The sequence below is a fragment of the Artibeus jamaicensis genome, unplaced genomic scaffold, assembly GCF_021234435.1.
Source record: "Artibeus jamaicensis isolate MK-2021 breed Jamaican fruit bat unplaced genomic scaffold, CSHL_Jam_final contig_923, whole genome shotgun sequence".
NCBI lineage: Eukaryota > Metazoa > Chordata > Mammalia > Chiroptera > Phyllostomidae > Artibeus > Artibeus jamaicensis.
Genome location: NW_026522014.1, coordinates 9,896,339 through 9,919,653, shown reverse-complemented (window position 1 = coordinate 9,919,653; position 23,315 = coordinate 9,896,339). Strand labels below are relative to the sequence as shown.

The 23,315-nt window shown below is 37.5% G+C and overlaps 1 protein-coding gene across 1 annotated transcript in view; it reads right to left on the bottom strand.

Moving 5' to 3' along the window:
- The window catches only part of SCIN (scinderin), a 74,356-nt gene that overhangs the window by 33,178 nt on the left and 17,863 nt on the right, over positions 1–23,315 (bottom strand). Inside the window, exon 4 of the mRNA XM_037167360.2 lies at positions 13,267–13,416. Within this exon, the coding sequence (XP_037023255.2) occupies positions 13,267–13,416 (150 nt within the window). The remainder of the gene's footprint in view (positions 1–13,266; positions 13,417–23,315) is intronic.

The following is a 23,315-nucleotide window of genomic DNA, read 5'->3' as shown; positions in this document are numbered from 1 at the left end:
AGTCAAATGCTACTTTGGTCAAAAAGTCCTTCTTAAGAAGTCTCCTCAAGGTGCTCCTGAGTATCACTGGCCCAGCTCTTTGCCTGATGACTGTACCATTACACTTCTTGTCACATACCTCCCCACTGACTCACACTCACTTACTACTTGTTCACATCTTCATCTAATGTCATTAAGTTGTTTTTAAGTCTTGATAGTGTACCCTTGTCAAAGCCTTATATTTTAGACTATAAACTACAAGCTGAAGACAGATCTATACACCCTCTCAAGCGAAGCCTAGAGAATGACTTTCTGCACAAGCAGCAAGGAAGTAGCTCATGATGCTTAGAAGAATAAGATACTGTAATCTCTTCCCTTCTTCAAAGTTTCTTCACAATTATGTGTGTATAATGCCATTAGTCCTTGCTTATGCAACCAGTTCTCTGATCTTCCTAGGTGCTTCAATCCGATCTCTCCATTAAATGCTGTATTTATGACCCTCTTTTGGTGAGGCAGGAGATATCATTTATATAAGATTTCTCATGCAGTGTCTGATTTATCAGCAGCATGAGAAGGCCTGGGGCTATAATGGTGCTGGCTGTTTTCCTCTGCAGTAATAAAACCTGTGACAAATGGTTTCTTAGATTACGGGGTTTCTGTGTTAATAGTAAGAAGCATTGGTATCCCATAAATAAAAATGCAACTAGAAAGTGTTAGAAGGGAACAGAAAGCACAGCCTTCCAGTGAGCCCTCTGCCCTCACCCGGTGGAGCGCAGTGACTGGACTCGCGCCCTCACCGCGCAGGGCCGCCCCGGGACAGCGACGGGTACGGAGGCCGATATTCGATTGCAGTGCACTTGCCACTTGCTTCAAAAAAGGTTTTGAGCAACATGTTTGTCTTCTGCACGTGCACTCCCTCAGACTTCATTAAGTTGTATTTTCGGTTCTGGGTTGCTTTGTTAGTTGCCAACATTCACTGAAATAGACACTGATACTTGGTTTCTCCGTCAGGCAGACTTTACGTCCCGGCATATTTGTATGGCTTATTTTGTTCGCATCCAGATGCCAGTATATTTTCTTTTAATAGTATGTCAATGCCTTTTTTCTGATTAGTAGACTGCTATGGAATATCCAGAATTGAGGACTTTCTATTGGTTTGCACAGAGAGTGTACTATATTTACATGAAGAAACTGCTTTCCTGGCAATCATGTTAAAATCCATGTTGTTAAGGATAAACATACATGAGTGCATGTATACACACACTCACATACACACATTATATCCAAAGCCATGTAACTGTAAAGCTGTAATGTACCAGATTACAAACACAATAGCAATAGCATTAGTTTTTAATTTGGCCAAGTACTGTTGATATAGCCCAGTCCCACAACCATGTGATTTTTTTGGCTCTGAAAGAAACAGGACTTTACAGGCACAGTTCAGATGACCTCAACTTTAGAGAGTTGTTTCCAGTATGTGAACACATTTCTTCCTGATAATAAACAAATATCAATTATAAAAGAAATGCTAAGGAACTGTGAGTTGTGGAATATGTGGGCTGGGCTGTTACCCCAGTTAACACTGTGTACGTAAACTGATATAAAATAAGCATTACTATCGACTATTAGTATGTATTTCAAAAACTAATTTTTACAAAATGAAAGTTAAAGAATAGTGAATCACTGGATTGTAGAGATCTGGGCCTTTGATACCTGAGTTTGGCTAATTCCTAGGAAAAGGTCTAAGAAGAAATTGACTTAAATGTCTGAAAGAAAAAGAGAGTCTTAATGTTAGTATTTAAAGTGATATAGTATCACTAACACATAACAAACACAAGGAGCATTATAAACAGAGAGCTTAGACACCTGCCATTCCAGTTTAACATTATGTTAGGTTATCAGCTCAGATATAGACTTGGCGAGGGCGGAGCTCCACCCTTCCATACCGTCCATCTGTCTTAGACCGGCATGGTCCTGTTATACCCTATCCCTCCTCCCTCACTCCAGCTGCAAACTACAGGGAAAACTACCCTCCCTCAGAAGTGACTGCCCCGTGGCATTAATTTAAACTGATCCTATAAAACCGATACCTTATCAGTAAGGTTATACAGTCTTCATGTTGAACTTTGGTGTGACAAAGTGAAAGGCTATTGGAACTGTTGTTAACTTATTGTACCATATGGTTAACTACATAATTAATATTTCTTAGCTTTCTTCAGAATATTTCAACTTCTCCCACTGGATGAACTGGTGAGGAAAAAACTGGGTATCTGAATTAAATACTAGAAATCCACACAGAAGATTCATTAAAATAAACAACAAATGAACAGTGCCTTGAATAGTGCCTGGCACATAGTCAGCTATTGATAAATGGTAGACATAAATAGCTAGAGCAACTACAGAGCTCTGGGAACATTATAACCTTGCAGTATGCACTACCTATCACTATGATTCTTTGGATTTCAGGTGAATGCTAAGTATCATTGCCTTAAAGCAAAATATAGAAAATAATTACAATGCTGAAATGTATGACCGTTCCAATGCTCAGAATATTAAATGTTCAAAATCGCTGCTAATTTTACTTTTTATAAATGTGACGTGTACAAAACCTTAGGAAGCATTAAGAATGTACACAGCCTTTTGAAGTTTTGGGGAAGAATAAGACAAATATAGTGGAATATTTATAAGACAAAGCACTCCATCTGTGTAGTTCCTTGGAGTTCGTGGAGTATCATTACTCAACTCAGTGGTGAGAAAAGGCAGCTGCGGGACCAGGGGCAACAGCCCAGGGAAGGGGTGGAGGCCAGCAGTGAGCTGGTTTGAGCGGTAGAGTGGGAGGAGGAGTTGGTGTTTGTGGTGCTGGACACTAAGTGGGGAGGTGACCTGACCTGGGAAGGACGATTCTGTGGATGGGGTATCCAGCTGCAACTCCTGGCAGCATGCATGGTTATTCACAGAATGAAACCTGTTAGACACCAGCTATTTCTTTCTTACTGTGCTAGGTACTTTCACCCGGAGTATATATAATCTGCCTAACATGTGGGAAGGTACTGCAGTAAATATGAATAAGCTCAACTCAGTTATTACTTTCCAAGAAGTTAGCTGTGACTCTCCATCTGTGGAAAGAAGACCAGAAGAATATATGAATTATCATTATCTGAACACTAACTGCTCCTTTATAGGTGCCCTTGGTTTTAAAACTAAATCAGTAGGATGACTTGGCTCATATTTTCACCAACCCTGTCATCTCCAATGCAGGGGACTTGCTTCTTGGCCTTTTGGCTACAATTAAGTGTAGTAGTCATTCTTATCAGGTTAAAATGCAGGAACACTGTCAAAGCAATACTGTCCTCTGGAAAACAGGAAAGCAAATGGCGTGGTTTTCTGGCACCACGCAGCTCACAGTTACTTGCATTAATTATCCAAATACCATGAGCAATGAGTTAGAGCTGCGATGGTCACACAGCTCTGAAGGCAGTGCCTGCCCTAGAGGAACTTAAGCAGTATTAATGTGACATAAATTCTATTTGACAAAGCACTGTGAGGCACTGTGGGCAACTGTGACTCAAATTTCACTCTTTTTCTAAATAGATACCTCTAAAGGATAAGTGAAGAGCTACCCACACTATTCAACTCTAGATTTCACTCATAAGATATCCAGAAGAGCACATCATAAATATCTGATCAACTTGCCAAAAGGATGACTAAATGAATGACTTTATTTTCAAGCTGTCAGTTGACATGACAAGATGAACACAACCTGTAACTGGGAGATTCTTTGGAAGTTAATGTAGCCTGTATGCTATTTTCATATAGTTTGAAGTGCATAAATTTATCACAACAAAACTTCAAACTAATGGTGGTATCACTCTGACCATGCTTTCTGGCATTCGTGGACCCTCACAGCCTGTTCTCTCTCTGTTTCAGACCTAATGCATGCTTATCTCCTCAAATGGACAATAACATAAGGAATCTTTGAACTTTATTAGAAACCAACATAGTGTTAAACAAACATTTACTAAATTCCACACAATACAACAATCTAACCTTTCTCCAAGTTCTCTTTTTCTTTAATCCAGATTCAGAAAGAATGATTGCATGGAAGGCTTGGTGTTTTAATAAAAGTAAGACTCTAGCCATTCCGCCACACAGCATCTGCTTCCAATCTCCCTGTAATATCTCTACTGCCCGAATTCCACCACTAGCATTTATAATAATTACAGACTTAAGAAGTTCATTAAGTTATACTTTAAAAAGTCTTTCTGGGTTAGAAAATCTCTAGTTGCTTCCTGTGGTCATTTCAAACAACTACCCCTTCTTTCTCTCTTTTTGATATCTACCAAATGCTGTCTTTTTAAACATGAAAAAGGACCTGATCCAAGGTGGGAGAGAGACGGTGGAGGTAATGCTCACTGCCTCCCAGTGAGGAATTACAGTTAAAATATAGAACAATCAACCTGAATAACCAAATACAGGCTAACTGAACAGAAACCTTGTAACCCAGGATTAGAGAAGAAACCGCACCAAGACTGGTAGGAAGGGTGGAGATGTGAAGAGCTCTGGCTCCATTCCCATGGGCAGAGGCTGAGATTCCAGAGGAGTATTTCACCTGCAAGCATTTCCCCTGAGAAGAGTGCGATCTCAACATCAAGCCAGGTTTCCCAGCCCAGAGCACCAGAACTGGAAAGAGGTGTCCATATAACACCTACCTGTAAAAATTAGTGGAGATTCTGGAATCTCCAGAAAGATTCTGGAAAAACCAGGAGGAGACAAGAGCCTACGAGAGACACAGGCACCCTCTTAAAGGGCCAAAGCACAAAAATCTTCTCTGCCAGGGCTCACCCTGGGCTCCAGCACAGGGAGGGTGGAGCAGAACAGAGTTGCTCGAGGAGAGATGGAGGTTAATGGCTCTGGGAGAGAGCTTAAGGGATACTGGCCGGAGCTCTGGGCTAAGTCACTCACCTGCACTGCAGATGCCATCTTTCCTGGGTGGCACACTCCCCTCCACATGGGATCAACCTGGGGGAATGCAGTAGCTCCACCCTCTTGATTCGCTGACTTGGAGTAGGGGTCATTTCTTCCACTTCCCAGAAAACCTGACTGGCATCTCCCCATCACAGGAGATCTGCTAGCCCCACTCTCTGGGATCCCGGTGGCCCCACCCCCTCAACTTCTAGTGGCTATGCCCTGCCAAGGTCTGGGCAGAATCCTGGACAGACTGAGTTGTGTGGCTCTAAACAGGGGCCATTTTTTCCCTTGCACACCCAACTGTTGCAAAGCCCTTCCTACACATGGCCAAATCTTGGTCTGTTTGGGGCCTGATAAAATATGATGGCCTCATCTTATGATTCTGTTAGACCCCACCCCATCACATAAGTGTGTGACCACCCAATGGATGGCATCTAGACTTAGTATACCCTGGAACATTTGTTGGGTAGCCTCAGATCCAGAATTCACACCAAGTTTGAACCTGTATCCATCTAGGTAACACTCCTTGCCCCTACCTGGTGACTCACAGAGAACCTACCTTATGCAACTTGAATATCACTAGAGCTTCTTCCAGAGACTCAGCCTAATATACAGCAGACAGGTGGAGGTGGATCTCAAACTGCCTTGGTATTTTAGGTGACCTGTCTCCAGGCCTGGTACTGGTAAGAGTGGACCTTGGTACACAGCTTGGTCCTTCCTGAAATCATCCAGGCCCAGCAGAGGCAGCCACAAACTACAGGTCACTTTGTAGTTCCAAACCAGTTGCCTAGGGCCAGTCACAGTCACATGTGACCTTGGTGTGCACTGGAGTACTTCCCAAGAGACCCAGAACCAACACACCCAGGGGCGAGCTTCAGACAACATTAGAACAGAATCTAATTACCTTCACAAGTGACATATCTAAAGGGAGATCTCAGCAGGCACTAAAACCTGCTGAAGCAAATTCTGCTTTGTGTGGTCAGTATCTGCACAGCAGCTTGTACACTGTGGTCTGGGTTGATCCTCACAGTTATCCAGCCTGAGAGTCAACCCCATGCATGAACAGGTCAATAGCAATCAAGGCTCAATTACAACAGAAGGGACCATGTAACCCACACAAGAGACATTCCTGGAGCACCCACCTCAGGTGACCAAGGAAACTGTGCCACTGGGTTTCACAGGACACCTACCACATAATGTCACTCTACCAAGACTGAAAATCATAACAGATCTACCCAATACATTAAACAAACAAGCAAAAAAACACAAAGAGGCAGCCAAAATGGGGAAAGAAAGAAACATGGCCCAAAAGAACTGAATGAAATGGAGGCAAGTCATTTATCAGATACACAGTTCAAAACAGTGGCGGTAGAAAAGGGTAAAGGGGTTTAAATGGTGAGGGAAGGAGACTTGACTTTGGATGGTGAACACACAATATCATATACAGATGATGCATTGTAGAATTGTACACCTGAAACCTACATAATTTTATTAACCAATGTCAGTGCAACAAATTCAATAAAAATGAAGTGAAAATGAATCATAAACATTAATAAAACATTGATTAATTACTGACCTTAGCAGTATTTACTCTGGAGATGTTTTAGTTCCCCGTCTAATGTTTTGAGAACATACAAGGCAACCAAACCAGTCTGGGACCTTAGAGCTAGTGAGATATTTAATTTCCTTCACATTCATGGATTATTCATTTTAAATACAAAAATGACCAAGAAAAAAGCTTTACATAATTTATAGGAAGCCTTTCATGTTAAATATGTCTATAGTGAAGAGAAAAGAAGAACAGTGTGACTTTATTTACAGCTTTAGTTAGTTCTATTCATTGGATTCTTTTCATATGAGCTTTTACAGGTTACTGAAGATGCAGACGAGAGGCTGACCACACACCCTGTTTCCCTAGATGGCATCACTGATACACGTCCCCATGTCCCGTCTGGTTGGTGCCCCTATTACTCTTCAAAGTGCTATGGTTTGAAAAACAATTATGATCATCCTAAAGAAAATATTAAAATTGTGTGAAAATAATATTGTGATCAATAAATGGCTGCAATACCTCAAAATTAAGATCAGTTTATCAACAAATTCTCAGAAATTATGTTTCAATATTTTTAGTTTTGGGCATACTAATTTGTTTGAAAGGTATGTTCTAAAAATTCAGCATCAAATGTGGGGTAATGATAATAGGATCATTTAACTGGTTGAACTAAGAAAAAATATCCTATTTTCTGTAGCAACAAGAAAAATAAAGTACTTGGAATATATTTAACCAAGGATGTAAAAGACCTGTATTTAGAAAACTATAGAACACTGAAGAAAGAAACTGAGGAAGATACAAATAAATGGAAGCATATACTATATTTATGAATTAGAAGAATTAACATGATTAAATTGTCCATACTACCAAAGCAATCTATAGTGTCAGGGCAACTCCTATTAAAATACCAATGGCATAGATCTAGAATTTATAGATCTAGAACAAGTGCTCCAAAAACTTATATGGAACCAAAAAAGACCCCCAGTAGTCTCAGCAATCCTAAAAAAGAAGAACAAAGTTGGAGGGATCACAATACTTGATATTAAACTATGCTACAAGGCCACTGTAATCCAGACAGTGTGGTACTGACATAAAAACAGACACAATGATCAATGGATCAGAATAGAGAGCCCAGAAATAAACTCATGTCTCTGTGGTCAATTAATCTTTGACAAAGGGGGCATGAACATCAAATGGAGTAAAAACAGGAGGGAGTAGGGGAATGGTTGAAAGAAGGGAAGGTATTAGAGAACATGTATGAATGACACATGGATATAGACAACAGTGGGGGATTAACTGTGGGAGAGAGGGGTGGGCTGGGTGAAAGGGGGAAAACTGGGATGACTGTAATAGAATAAGCAATAAAACAAACTGCCAACAACAACAAAAAATAACTGGTCGAAAGTCCTTGATTTCAAGCCATTACTAATAATATTTAAACTTTCAAAAATGTTGATAAGTAATTTTAAAAGATTCTCATTAAAAATAAGTTACTTAAAAGGACAATTTTAATTTTTTAAATCCATACCCCAGAGGTATTGTTCACTGATTTTAGAGAGAAGAGAATGGAGATGGAGAGAGAGACAGAGAGAGAGAGAGAAACATTGACATGAGAGAGAAACACGGACGGGTTGCCCCTTGCACACACCCTGACTAGGACTGAACCCGCAATCCAGGCATGTGCTCTGACTGGGAATCGAACCTGCAACCTTTCAGCTCACGGGATGGTGCTCCCACCATGTCACACTACCCAGGGGAAAAAAAGGTCAATTAAAAAAAAACATTTTATAAGATTTTTAGATTTTCAGAATCTTTCTCTAGCAGTTAGAGTTTCAGAAGAAGAATGAGCAGTCCATTCTCTCAAACAAGGTGCCTGGTGTGGGTGTGCGATGGACCCGTTTGAACCACTGTCGAGACCTACGAACCCCTTCTAAGAAAATATTTTTAAATGTGTAAAAAAATACAAAGTGCCACAATGAAAACCAATTTTACTGGGCTACAACTATCAAAATATACTTTAAAACAAACATGATAAAGTAATATATGAGCTTCCTCATTACCCCAGTAAATGATATTACTGAACAATGGGTCTAGTAGCTGTCATAATTACCCAGTAGTGATCAATGGGTGGTATTTTGGGGTCACCTGCAATAACGATAATGCGCCCTGAAGAGGCCCAGGTGCTGCTCCTGATGCTTCGGTGTATTGATCGATTTTCCCAGTGGGAGAAAATTTTCATTACAAGGTTAATGAAAATAAAGTTGTGATTTTTTTTCTCAACCAAGTTCAGGACTTCTTGAATTCTATAGTTATAGGTGGGTACTACATTAAGAAAGCCTAAACAAACTGGTTTATCACAGGTACATAATTAACTTATTGAACAATTACTAAATGTTGTGACCAGGCTACAAAACAACATGTAGAAAAACAAAAGGCCCACTGAATACTTTTTAAGGAAAAAAGTGAAGACCCCCATTGAAAATTCAGTTCATAATATGATGAGAGCTGTCAAATGTACTATAGGATATAATGACTGTGTTCAGTGGGAACAAAGCAGGTGTTTTCTACGATTTAAAAAAAAAAACCCAAATGAAAATCCCCTAATATATAGACACTAATCGCATTGTATATCAAGTAGTACATCCTTTACACCCATCATTAATATTTTATAGTCAGTTATATTTTATACATATATTCCTTCAGGTCTGCATTTTCTTATTTTAACAGTATTATAGATTACTTGGCAGTTTAGTCTTTTCTAATCCAAGATGTGAGAAAGAACACACACGTATACAAAGTTAAGGCCTCAACCTCAGTGGCTTCATTTCCTGGAACATGCTACAAATCATTAGAATCAACACAGCTATTGCCCAAAAGACAAGATAGAATCACATGTCATTAGAACTGAAAGTGACCATAGAAGCCACTTTGTCTGACATCTCATTTTACAAAAGAGAAACCTGGACAACGAAAGGTTAAGGGACTTACTCAGACCCCAGATGGTAATGAAGAAGCTTAGCCTGAGAGGTAATGAACTCTTTTTCCTCCACCCACTGTACAAGGATGGGGCCTATTCCCCAGTCCTTTCCTACCAAAGAAGAGCTTTGAAACTATTGAAACAAAAGTTATAATCAACTAAAAACAGATCTTATTTATAGACTTTTGTTTCCAAATATAAGAATTAGGAGACTTAAATAGTGGCTACATGTCTAGAACAGAGGTCTTAAAAGAATATTAAAGATCAATAACTTGTTCTGAATACTTTACAGGGTCTAATTTATTAGCAATGTTATTCTATTGAAAACCCAGTTAAACATTTCCTAATTTTATTTTTTTAATGCCTGTTGTTTTCTGATTATAGAAGGAATATATATCTATTATAATAAATTTGAAAACACAAGGACAAATGAAGAAAATATCAAGCAGCCATATCCCCAGAATCAAAGATAACATTGGTAATATTTCAGCATATTTCTTTTAGATATAAAGGGTTTGACACAATATCCCTTTTTATTTCAAAAATTTTTATTATGAAAACATAAGCATGTAAAATTCTGTAACATGACAATACCACATTCAAGCACACCATATGAAATTTTAGGTGAAATGTTCAAATTAAAACCATAAATTATTACACCCACATTATTACGCTACCAACCACACTCAAGCAGGTGTTACTTCTGCCAGACCCTGTATATGTAATATGAATATACAACTATAATATAAGCCTACAAGTTAAGATAATATTGTATATAAATTATCTGCCTTTTCTCTTAGCATTAGGCCATGAGTATCTCTGAAGACACTGAATAATTTATTAAAATTATTTTAAAACACCATGATTGTTTGTTGCTTTGTCTATTATAGCCATCCTGACTGGTGTAAAGTGGTATCTCATTGTGGTTTTAATTTGCATCTCTCTGATAGCTAATGATATTGAGCATCTCTTCATGTGTCTCTGGATATTCTGTATATCCTCTTTAGAGAAGTGCCTGTTCAAGTCCTTTTCCCATTTTTTAATTGGGTTCGATGTCTTCCTAGAGTGGAGTCATGTAAGTTCTTTGTATATTTTGGAGATTAAACCTTTGTCTGAGGTATCATTGGCAAATATGTTTTCCCATACAGTTGGTTGTCTTTTTAATTTAATACTGTTTTCTTTAGCCATGCAGAAGCTTTTTATTTTGATGAGATCCCATTTGTTTATTCTTTCCTTTATATTCCTTGCTCTAGGGGACATATCCGTAAAAATGTTGCTGTGTGGAATATCTGAGATTTTCTTGCCAATGTTCTCCTCTAGGACTTTAATGGTGTCACAGCTTATATTTAAGTCTTTTATCCACCTTGAATTTAAACAACAAATGTTGGAGAGGGTGTGGGGAAAAGGGGACCTTAGTTCACTGTTGGTGGGATTGCAGACTGGTACAACCATTATGGAAAACAGTATGGAATTTTCTCAGAAAAATAAAAATTGACCTGCCTTTTGACCCAGCAATTCCACTGCTAGGATTATACCCAAAGAATCCTAAAACATCAATTTCAAAGAACCTATGCACCACAATGTTCATAGCAGCACAATTTACAATAGCCAAGAGTTGGAAGCAACCTAGGTGCCCATCAGTAAACAAATGGATCAAAAAATTGTGGTACATATACACAATGGAATTCTATGCTGCAGAAAGAAAGAAGGAGCTCCTACCCTTTGCAACAACATGGATGGAACTGGAAAGCATTATGCTGAGTGAAATAGGCCAGGTGTGAAGGACAAATACCATATGATCTCACCTTTGACAGGAAGCTAAAGAATAAAACAAACAAGCAAGCAGAATAAAAAAACCCCAAAAACAAAGACACTGAAATAGAGAACAAGTGGGTAGTGACCAGAGGGGAGAGGGAAGGGAACTTAAGGGGAAAAGGGGGGAGGGATTTTAAGGAACAAGTATGAAAGACACAGAGATGAGGCCTGGGGGGGGGGTAATGGGAGGGAGGGGGGAGACCGGGAGGGGGGGTGGGATGGGAGAAATAGATTAAAAAAATGTACTTGAAAAGTAACTAAATAAAATTTAATATTAAAAAAAAAAGAATCAAGAAAAGGTCTAAGTAAAAATTAAAGGTAGTAAAAAAAAAAAACCACCATGATTGTGAAAGTCTGTGTTTGGTGGTTATTAAAGTAATAAAGTTTAAAACATTATAATCAATACAATTATCTCATATAATTTTTTTATGAACAAGAACATTTATTGTAGAGTTTTAAAATAGCAAAACATTGAAAGTAACCTAAAGAAAAATGGGGAAAGACTCGTAGATGGACAGCAGGATGACAGCTAAGGGTGGGAGGAGGTAGGGGGTGAAGGGATTGTGCAAAAAGGAAAAAGACTCCTGCACATGGACAACAGTGTAGCGATTGCTGGGGGGAGGGAGGTATAAGGAGGTTATACGGTAATGGACAAAATACAATACAGAGTAAATTAAAAAAATAAAACATCAGCTCCCATAAAAAAAAGTAAGTGACCTAATTATTTGGCAGGATAAAAATAAACTGTACTACATCCACATCGGTATCAGTATCTGTATGTCATATAATTTTTGATCATGAGATTACAAAGCTATCATTGGGTCAGGTAACTGCAATGCATTGTATTGCTTGAAATCAAAATTTATAGAAAATATATTTACAAGAACTTCTTCAAGAAAATTTAAATGCAAATGGCTGAAATCATTGGGGAAAACTGCATACTATTCCAGGAAATTACAGAAATTAAAATTCAGAGATACCATATGCTACTATTAAATGCAGAAATATTCAAAAAGGTTTCAATATTATGCCCTGATGGGGCTCGGTAAAGTCGTGAGGGATCTCAGTGCTTGAGGAAGGAAGCAGCATTTGTTGCAAACTTTTAGTGCCTGGCTCACTGCAGAAGTTTAATTAACATTTGCTGAATGAATAAATGGGAATCAACTTATCAACATGTATCTAGACACGTGAATATGGTCATACCCTTTGACTGATAATCTAGGTAATATTATCAGTTATACAGGGAATATATACAATATATTATATATATACAATCTATATATTGTATATATACAATATAGTATATATATACAATGTATAATTGTATATATACAATAAGGGAATATATACAATGTATACATGCAGAGACTCACTGTGGTTTTCTTAAAGGGGAAAAATCGGTCACAACCTCATGTCCCAGCCTGGTGTAATGTAGGTAACAAAGAGCCAGGAAGACCATTTTTAAATTAATTTAACAACTATATTAAAAATTATAAACTTCATGCCTAATATTCTTAGTTTAAAATTCTTGAAATATTTTTTAAATGTTGCTTTATTTAACCTCTTGGTATAAAATTTTATTTAATTTTTTAATGAAATAATTGTTAATTTTAAAATTTAACAACATCATAGCATTTTTTAAAATGTCAAGAAACCTAGATGAATAGACTACTCATTCTTCCAAAACATATTTTTATAGGCACTCTCCAGAGTGTTACCTATCCTTTCGTCACTGAACACCACAGAGGACAGGTCCGAGGCTTTCTCCAATAGCTACACCCATGGTGAGAGGACACCATCCCGACCTTCTTCTTTCCTGGTACGGCAACTCAGAGAACTCTGTTTCCTCGGACCTAATCTCAGCCCAAGGAGGAGAGAACTTGGTAAAACTAACACATATACACATGCACACACATCTCATGCCGCACCCATGACTTAAGGGTGACAACCTTTCAAAAACAACCTGTCACATTACCTTTATAAGTTGTTCTGGTTCATTTCCTTCTTCCACCACAATTAGTTGAGATCTTCCATTCCTTTCATTGTCCCGAATGCCAATGGCAACCTGGCTGGCCTTCAGACGCTCATATTTGTTACATGAGGAACCACACCATTGGTAAATTTCCTAAAAGAAAGAGGCGGATCTTTTGACTGCAAAAGTATGTGGTAGACATTCAGTCCTGTTGTGCGGGGGACTGGTTTGTTTTGGTCTGGTGCATATGACTCAGCTCTATATGAAAAACCTACAGAAGCAAAGTGGTGAGTGGGATCCAGACCTTCAAACCGAGTTTGCCCGTGGGAATCGAGCCTAGAAAATGCATACAGACTGTTATGGCTTGCTCTTGCTAAAACTCCATCGCCCTGGTCTAAAACAACTGTGTATTGTCTATCTTCAAGGTGATTTCCAAAGCCTGTGTGAATTTTCCCAAGGACAAGGCTAATCAGCTTGCTGCATTTCCCTTCTGTATGTTATTTTCATTTCTTTGATTGTACATAAAATGTAGACAGTAATATTCTATGTAATAGATAATAAATCTTTCTCTGATGTAAAACCAGAGGAAAACAATAAAAGCCTGTCTAGGCAAGGGTCAGGGCGCTCTCCCCTTGAGGGAGTGGCTGTGCTATTCGCTTTTTCTCCACAGGATTGTTGTCGCCTGTGCATTTATTCTAGTTGTCGGTCACAACAGGCGGACTCTGCTGGCCAGAGTCTGCCACACTGTTGTAATACACATTGTGATTTACTCAAAAAAAAAAAAAAAAAAAAAGGTACAAAAATAAAGTTAAAAAAATTACAAGGTCATTCAAGTGGTGAGCACATACAGATGGTTTATAGTAAAGTTGTGGACCTGAAGTTTATATAATTTTATTAACCAATGTTATTCCAATAAATTTAATACTAAAATATTAAAAAATTATCTATTTACAGGCATATCTGATTTTATATAGGACTCAGTTTTGCCTCATTCTGTATTTTGTTGCTCTCAGCATTAAAAAGTAAGCATTTTTCCAGTACCAAAAATTTATGTTAATAAACTATTTGTAAAGAGGAAAAAAACCTACATATATTGTACAAGGATTTTCATTATTATGTGAGGTATTAGAATAATACTAAATGTTCAGTAATAGAATAATAGTTATATAAATTATGACACAGAAAAAACACTTAAATATCAAAGTTACACTTCAACAGCAATTTAGAGAAATAGAAACAGGACAACATTTTGATGTATCATAAAATAAACAGATTATATTAGCTGACATTCATATTAAAATATATGTATTTTAGACAGGTACAGTTTGGAATCTGTACAAATAAAAATGTAAAATAATAAAATATTATTTTCTCCATTAAATGTGGTTTAATAAAAATAAGAAAAAGAAATTTAATAGTACCTAGGCCTGATGGGGTACAAGCACAACATATGATGTGAGGTATATAAACTGGACACAGGCTTTTTATTAAGTACAGTTTAGCATCATATTGAAAAACTGTATGTGCTTTCAGAGTCAGAAAATTTCACTCCTAAGAGTCTGTTCTATCGTAGTCAAACATGGCATACAAAAACAAAGAAATAAAACTTTCCATCAAGAGAAATATGGCTACATACATGTCATTACAAGGATATTGCAGACTACACTTCAGTTGTTAAAAATTGAGAAAAATGTTTCATTACTTCTGTAGGAAACTATCCAAGATATATCATCAAGAATAAAATGCAGTTTTAAGAAGTTACACAGTTTCACCTCACGGGGAGAGTCATGTATATGCAGAAAGAAAACTCAATTTTCACAGTATTAAGTCACTGCTTTTTTTTTTCTTTTGAGAAATGTTATATAATTAGGTGCCAGGTATGAGCTAGATGTTGGGGATAGAGAGATGAATAAGAGAAAATGAACAGGAGAAGCTTGACACATAGACAATTAATGCTAGCAATATATTTGTACTACATTGGGTTTTTAAAAATGTTTCCATGCATATTTCATCTAGTTTGTCTTGAAGAGGAGGTTAGCATAGTGGGTAAGTGTGGAGGAGACAGACCTTGGTGGCCACTTACTGCTTACGTGACTTTATGTTTGCAGTTTTTAACAGAGCAAGAAAATTAGTAACAGCAACATAAATGAGCACCAAGGTTCGAAGACTGTCTCTTTTCTCTGATTACAAGACATTTCCAGTCCAGAGTGGCAAGGACCTACATCCAAGATTACTCTATCCAGGAAAGCTATCATTTAGAATGGGAGGGCAGATAAAGTGCTTCCCAGATAAGGTCAAGTTAAAGGAGATCATCATCACCAAGCCCTTATTATATAAATGTTAAAGGGACTTATCTAAGAAATTAAGATGATCAAAACTATGAACAGTAAAATGATGACAAACACAACAATCAACAACTAGACCTAAAAAAAACATAGCCAAAAACCAAAAACCAACTAAGCAAACAACGAAACAGGAACAGAATCACAGAAATGGAGATCACCTGGGAGGTCATCAGCAGGGAGCAGGAGGAGGGAGAATAGGGCTAAAAGGTACAGAGAATAAGAAGCATAAATAGTACAAAATAGACAGGGGGAGGGTAAGAATAGTATGGAAAATGGAGAAGCCAAAGAACTCATATGTATGACCCATGGACATGAACTAAGCAGGGGTGGGGGATGCTGGAGGGTGCAGGACAGAGGAGAATAAAGGGCAGAAAAAAATGGGACAACTATAATAGCATAATCAATAAAATGTTTAAAAAAATAGTAATTTCCTGCTTGCCTAAAGTGAGGCAGGCTCACTTCCAGACCTGGGGCTACAACTTTGAACCATGTGGACGCAGACCGCTAGTCTCTCTGACACCCTCCCCGCATCCTGTTCCTGATTGAACTATTCCACATTCCTCTTTAAGAATAAAGCGTATGTTTTAAAAATACAAGGCTTTATAAGAAGTAAAGCAGAGGACCATGCTTTGCAATCCCTTCTACTCTTACATTCACCTGAGTTGTTCAACATTGCCAAGGGGAGTCTCTTTTCTGTTTTTAAGAGAATTGTGCACTTCTAATGTTTCCTCTCTAAACTTTTTTACATCTGGGTGGCTGGGCTCATGTTTGGAAGCAATTTGAATGCCATGGCCAGGTTAGTAGTAACGAAGACTGAGGACAAATGATTCCCAATGATCGGTTGACCCCTAATCACTGTGCTAAAATCAGGTTATGGAGTGGGAAGGTGATTAAAAAAATTATTTCTCAGTTATAGTTAACTTTCAATATTATATTAGTTTTAGACATGCAACATACTAGTTAACTTATTTATATAACTTACGAAGTGATCCCTAGACCCCCATAAGTCCAGTATACATGTGTCACCACCACGCACAGTTATTACATTACTGACTACATTCCCTATGTTGTATTTTACGTCCCTGTGACTATTTTGTAACTGCCAATTTGTACTTCTTAATCTCTTCACCTTTTTCACCCAGCTCCCTAATGTCCCTCCCATCTTTCAACCTTCAGTTTGTCCCCTGTAGCTATGAGGTTTTTTTCTGTTTTATTTGTTCATTTATTTTGATTTTTAGATGCCACATACAAATGAATCATATTATGGTATTTGTCTCTGTCTGACTTATTTCACTTAGCATAATACCCTCTAGGTCCATCCAGGCTGTTGCAAATGGTATTATTTCATTATTTTTATGGCTGAGCAGTATTTCATTGTATATATGTACCACCTCTTTATCCAATCATATACTGGTGGGTACTTAGTTACTTCCATATCTCGGCCATTGTAAATAATGCTGCAATGAACATAAGGATACATATATCTCTTTGAATTCGTGTTTTGGATTTCTTCAGATAAATACCCCAAAGTGAGATTGCTGGGTCATAAAACAGTTCCATTTTTAATTTTTTTGAGGACTCTTCATACTGTTTTCCACAGTGGCTGAACCAATTTGCAATCTCATCAACAGTGCACAAGGGTTCCCTTTTCTCCACAGCCTCACCAGCACTTGTTACTTGTTGATTTATTGATGAGACATCCTGATAGGTGTGAGGTAATAGCTCATTGTGGTTTTAGTTTGCATTTCTCTGATGACTAGTGATGTTGGGCATCTTTTCATATGCCTATTGGCCACCTGTATGTCCTCTTTAGAGAAATGTCTACTCAGGTACTCTGCCCATTTTTAATGAGATTGTTGGGCTTTTTTAGTGTTAAGTTATGAGTTTTTTTAAAATAAATTTTGGATGTTAACCTCTTATTGGATGTGTCATTGGTGGATATTTGCTCTCATTCAGAAGAGGGTCTTTTTGTTTTGTTGATAGTTTCCTTTTCTGTGCAAAACCTTTTTATTATAATTTGGTGTAATTCAATTTGTTTATTTTTTATTTGTTTCCTGTGCCCAATGAGATACACCCAAAAATATCAGTAAAAGCAATGTCAGAGAGTTTACTGTATATGTTTTCTAGAAGTTTTGTTTTGGATCTTACATTTAAGCTCTTAATCCCTTTTGAATTTATTTTTGTATATGATGAAATGTTCTAGTTTCATCTTTTTGCACATATCCATCTGGTTTCCCAACACCATTTACTGAACAGACTGTCTTAACCCCATTGTATAGTCTTGCCCTCCTTGTCATAGATGGACTATATAGGTATTGGTTTATTTCTGGGCTCTCTATTCTGTTCCATTGATCTATATGTCTGTTTTTATGCAAGTAACATGCTGTTTTCATTACTATAGCTTTGTAGTATTGTTGGATATCAGGTAGTATGATACTTCCAACTTTGTTCTTCCTTGTCAAGATTGCTGTGCCTATTCAAGGTCTTAATGGCTCCATGTTTATTTTTAAATTATTTGTTCTACTTCTATGAAAAATGCCATTGGTATTCTGATAGGAATTGCATTGAATCTGTACAGATTGCTTTAGGTAGTATTGTCATTTTAACAATGTTAATTCTTCCTATTCATGAGTATGGTATATGGTTTCATTTATTTGTACAGGTCTTTTAACTTCTTGGTTAAATTTATTTGTAGGTATTTTTAAAGCAATTGTAAATGGAAATTGTTTTCTTAATTTCTCTTTCTGTTAATGTATTATTGTTGTATAAAAATGGAGCCAATTTCTGAATATTTTGTATCTTGCTATTTTACTGAATTCATTTATCAGTTCTAATAGTATTTTGGTGGAATCTTTAGGATTTTCTCTATATAGCATCATGTTATCTACAAATAATGGCAGTTTTACTTCTTTCTTTTTGTATGATTGCTTTGACTAGGAAGGAAGGTGATTTTCGAAAATCCAGACACCTGAGCCCTACCCTTAGGTGATCTCAGGTATGTTTCTTGAAGGATCCTCAGGTGGTTCTAGCATTCTCCCAGGGCTGAGATCTGCTGCTGATAGTACTGAGCACCCTGCACCTGGAACAAATTACAGGGCACCTGTAACATATAATTACCTAATGCAGCTGAGCAAGCTACTCTCCTGGGTACATCTAGGCTCTTAGCTCCGATTCCTTTCCTAGCTCATTCCACATGATTTTGCAAATGATTCTTTTCTCAGCTGTCCTGAGGAAACAAACTTCCAAAATTTATATTATAGTGAAATTTAGTAGGTAGATCAGAAGTTAGGTCTCTAGATGGCTCAGACTTGTCAGCAACTTTTATTACTGACTTGCTCTGTATTTATACAATCATCTAACAGGTGTTTGTTCTTTCAATCTTAGTTGTATAATGACCTCTCATCTACTTCAAAGAGATTATAGAAAATTTTACAAAATTTTATTAGCATCTGTAAAGCATTATGGAAACTTGATAAATGTGTTTAAAAGTGAATTGTAGATAATGATAATTTTACAAACATAATTATTATTTACTGTAGAGTTTATAATAGGGTATGAATCCCAAAATAGTTTCTACAATATTTCTTTGGGATGGGAATTATTATGTACAATATTAATTCACTGGTTAATTTAATCATAGTGACTATTCCTCGCCATTGCTTAGAGACCATAGTTCTTACCTTTAAAATAGAAAAAACATATCTAATAAATAATAAAACTTTTCAGAGTGAAGTTTTCCCTTTAACTCAAAGATGACCAAATCATTGAAGAAAGTGTTATGAAAAATTTCCTGAGCACAAAAATGAATGCTTTGTGTTATGCTTACTCTTATTATTTTAACCTAATTCTGTGCTACCATTTCTATAAAAGTGACATCTTATTTACTGGACTTAATTTTCAATGGTTAATTCAGACAGTAAATTCAATAAAATATGGATTCTAATTACAAACTGCTAAAAGTCAGAACTGTTTAAAGTCACTTTAATTAAAACACCTTTTCATTCAGTGTTAATTTTTATGCAGATATAGTTCATTCAATTATGGCAGCAGCACCTTTAAGTGTGCCTCAAAATCTTAAACAGAATTTTAGCAACTCATTAAATTTGAGCAATTTATATTCCACCATGTGTGGATAATGTGTCGGGCATTTCATTCTAACAGAGCTCTGCTGTGCTGAAATACATGTGTGTAGCACTATTAATAGAGCGTACTGCTCAGTTCTTACTCTGTTTAGCAGGAGGTGGTTAAGGCTACTTCACCACTCTGTGCACAAGGAGACTTTGTACTCAGCTGGCACTATGCTTGAAAAATTCTCTGCTAAAATTCAACTTAATCTGTTTTGTAGAGAAAATGGGTTGCAAAAAAAGATATTCTTCACGGAGCTAAGACATATCTGAATTGATGATACGTGGAGCTGTATTATTACAAAATTTAAGTTTTAATTGTAATTTAAATTGTTTTATTTCTAATACTTTATGGGGGCTTAGAAGAAATACCTTTCATAAAACTGATGTAAGAGTACTGGACATGGAAAACTATAATGCAAACAAGGCATCAGAGGCAACTATTTACCCTCAATGATCCTGAAGATTTCAACAACTCAACACTACATGTTATTCTTCTTTGGAGAAGGGCCATAAAACTCCCTGTAAGTATGGAAGCATCCATTCAGCTCAGAGTGAAGTCCACTTAAATTCTGGCAGATACTTGATGATGTACATAAGCCCCATGAACACTGTCTAGTAGAAGCTGGTTGAACTGTAGTGAATTCATGATACACAACCTCTTAAAGAAAAAGAAAATGCCCTGGAAAATCAGAAAAGGAAGAAATAGAGAGTAAGGAAAATCTGTTGCTGGCAATTAATTTGGTCCACTAGAACAAGACATAGAAGCAAGTGAGTAATATTTATAGAGCAACCACACTGGGGGCAAACTAGAGTTTTCTCAAATTTCCTGTAAACTCTGTCGTCAGGGTTAACTAGTAAAACATCAAAGTGCAGCCAAACCTCATTTGGGGCCAGGAAATAAGAGCAGAAATAAAACAATGGTCAAGTGATGCTCTTGAAGGGAAGTGAGATTTCAGAAGCTGAGTTTAAAGAAACGGCCAACGTGATGTTGACTCATAACATGTGCAAAGAATTCACCATAGACCAGCCACCCTTCTGTCCTTTCTAAGTTACTTATCCCAAATACATCTAAAATTTTATAAAAGGAAAAGGGGGAACCATACCTTGTCCCCTTCCTTGCTTCTACTGACTACTTTTTGCCATGTCCACTTTTCCTTTAGACCTGGTTAACCAACTATGGACATTCATTCAGATATCCCTCTAGGCTGGGTGTTTTCTAAACATAACTTAAAAATAATAATGACCTATGTAATATATTTACTAATTACATTTTTTAATTTCAAAACTATAAAACATAATTTGGGGGGTTTTGTATAAACAAACAGTAATTTGTATTCTATTCTACTGTTCAAAGCCAAGCCAACTCAATACTCCCCAATGGCATGTATCTGTTGTTGTTGTTTAAATATCTCTGACTAAAGGATGGAAGATGAATGGAGTGAGTATTCAGGGCCACTGCCAGCTTGGTGACCAGAAAGGAAGCAGTTGCATGTGAACTAGGGCAGAGCAGTGGTGATGGCGAGGAAGAATCGAGGGATATTTCACAGGCTAAAGCCTACAGGACTGACCAGCAAGGCCCTTTGGACGTGTACTGGAGGACAGAAAAGGTGGAATGACTTGGATGATTTCCATTTAGCTGCGGGGAGTCATGCCACTGACTGGGTCCAGGAGACAACATTGGAGGCTTCTTGTACTGACAGTGAGAGTAGATAAAATGATGTTCTCTCTCTCTACAAGTCAAAGGGTTTTTGGCACACCCAATGAGTGTCATCATCACAGTTTATCAGAAACCAATTCTGCCAGCCACATAAGTTGTTGAAATAACTATTTCTAATGGACTCAGTGGTTCTCCAAGCATATAATCCCTGAAGGTCCCAGGACCTTTGGACACTCCCACATTGAAGCAATTCTCACATTTGCTGTACATCATAAAAACCTGGGGTGGGGCTTTAAAAGTACTTACACCAAAGTCCCATATCCCAGAGTTTTAAAATCAGAATCCTAAAGATCAAATCACAAGCATCAGTATTTTAAAAACTTCCAAATGATTCTGATGTGAAATACTGACTTTCGAAGGTGACTGTGGCTCTCACCATTGACAGCACCCAGAGCTCAAAGGCTGTCTGGTTTTCACCCTTAGACTCCATGCACCCAACACATACTAAGCACACAATAAATGCCATTCATTCCTACTTTCACTGAAGGTAAATTTTTAGAGATTTAAGATTAGGTTTATCTTCCCCATTATCTTTCCTTGTTACCTCATGGCTGTCCCTCATAAATCTAGTGGAATGTACTAACTACTCTGGGGTAAGGACAGATTTAGCTAGAAACAAAGACTTTCCTCAGTTTTTAGTTTTAAAGTAAGTATTTTTAAGTCATAACAGAGATAAAAGTCTGAAATCTAATATTGTTTTAATTTACAAAAAATCTTTATTTTGTTAAAATTTTGAGGCGCAGAGAAAGAATTCAGTCTAGAAAGCTGGTGTTGCATATCAAGAACCAATCTTGGCCTTGGGGGCCAGAGTGTGTTACAGGAACCGTGGAGTAAGTGACAGTGTGATATGGTGTAAGACTAGTTTGTCAGGTCCAAGAAAAGAATGGCAAGAGATTATAGGAGAACCAGGAAACTTGATCAGGTGCAATGGCTCTTTGAAAAGAGCTCAGTACACTCTCCCTTCAACATATTTGTCATACATTCGTTTATGATCCTGAGCATAGGGCAGAAATTACTGTGAGCAGTGTCTAGGCAGTCAAAGCAATGTGGCTACAGCGTCCCTACGACTTCAGTGTGGCACAGGAAAATGAGAGTTCCTGAGCTGGAGGGGAAGGAGGACAGCTGAAAGAACCAGAAAGGGTCTTGCAGTGGCTATGTAGGCAGATCAGAAGACCAAAGTAAGGGTATGGATACTTCCCAACAAATACTTTGGGAGAGAGGCCAAAGCCCAAAGCTCGGAAATAATACCATGGCTATGCCTCAATAAAAGTTAGAGAGGAATGAGGACTGGAGACTGCAAACCAGACTCACACTTCTGTTCTCAACTGACCCCCATGCCCAGGTCATAATATGACGCATGTACTCCAACCGAGGGAGCAAAAAGGTAATGGTTGGGGTAAGTCTGAGTTGCTTTAATGGTAAACAAACTTCACCTTGATGAGGCAAGATTATTTTATTATATGCCTTTCTGTGGAATTAGAAGCTTGACAATAAAGTCAGGTTGAGTTATAGATGAAAAAAAACCCCTACACCTTTATGCCCAGGACTGCATGAGACTATGCTTTATGTTGGACAGCTAAGCATCTGTTGAAACATTTGTTGAGTGACATTAAGTTCTGGGCCATATATACTAGGAACGAAGTGAGTAAGTGAGGTAAGTGAATGGACAGGTGATATGAACAGTGCTAGAGGCATGTCTCTGCACAGTGACAGGAAAGTTAAGATGCAGTGTGCCTAATTCTAAAGAGTGTGACATGGGACAGAGGAGGAAGGAGAGGAGGAGGCCAGGGTACACACTGTAAAGAAGGCAATGTCTGAGTTGCAAATTTAAGGCTGAGTTGATATAGGATGCTTGCTGGAGAA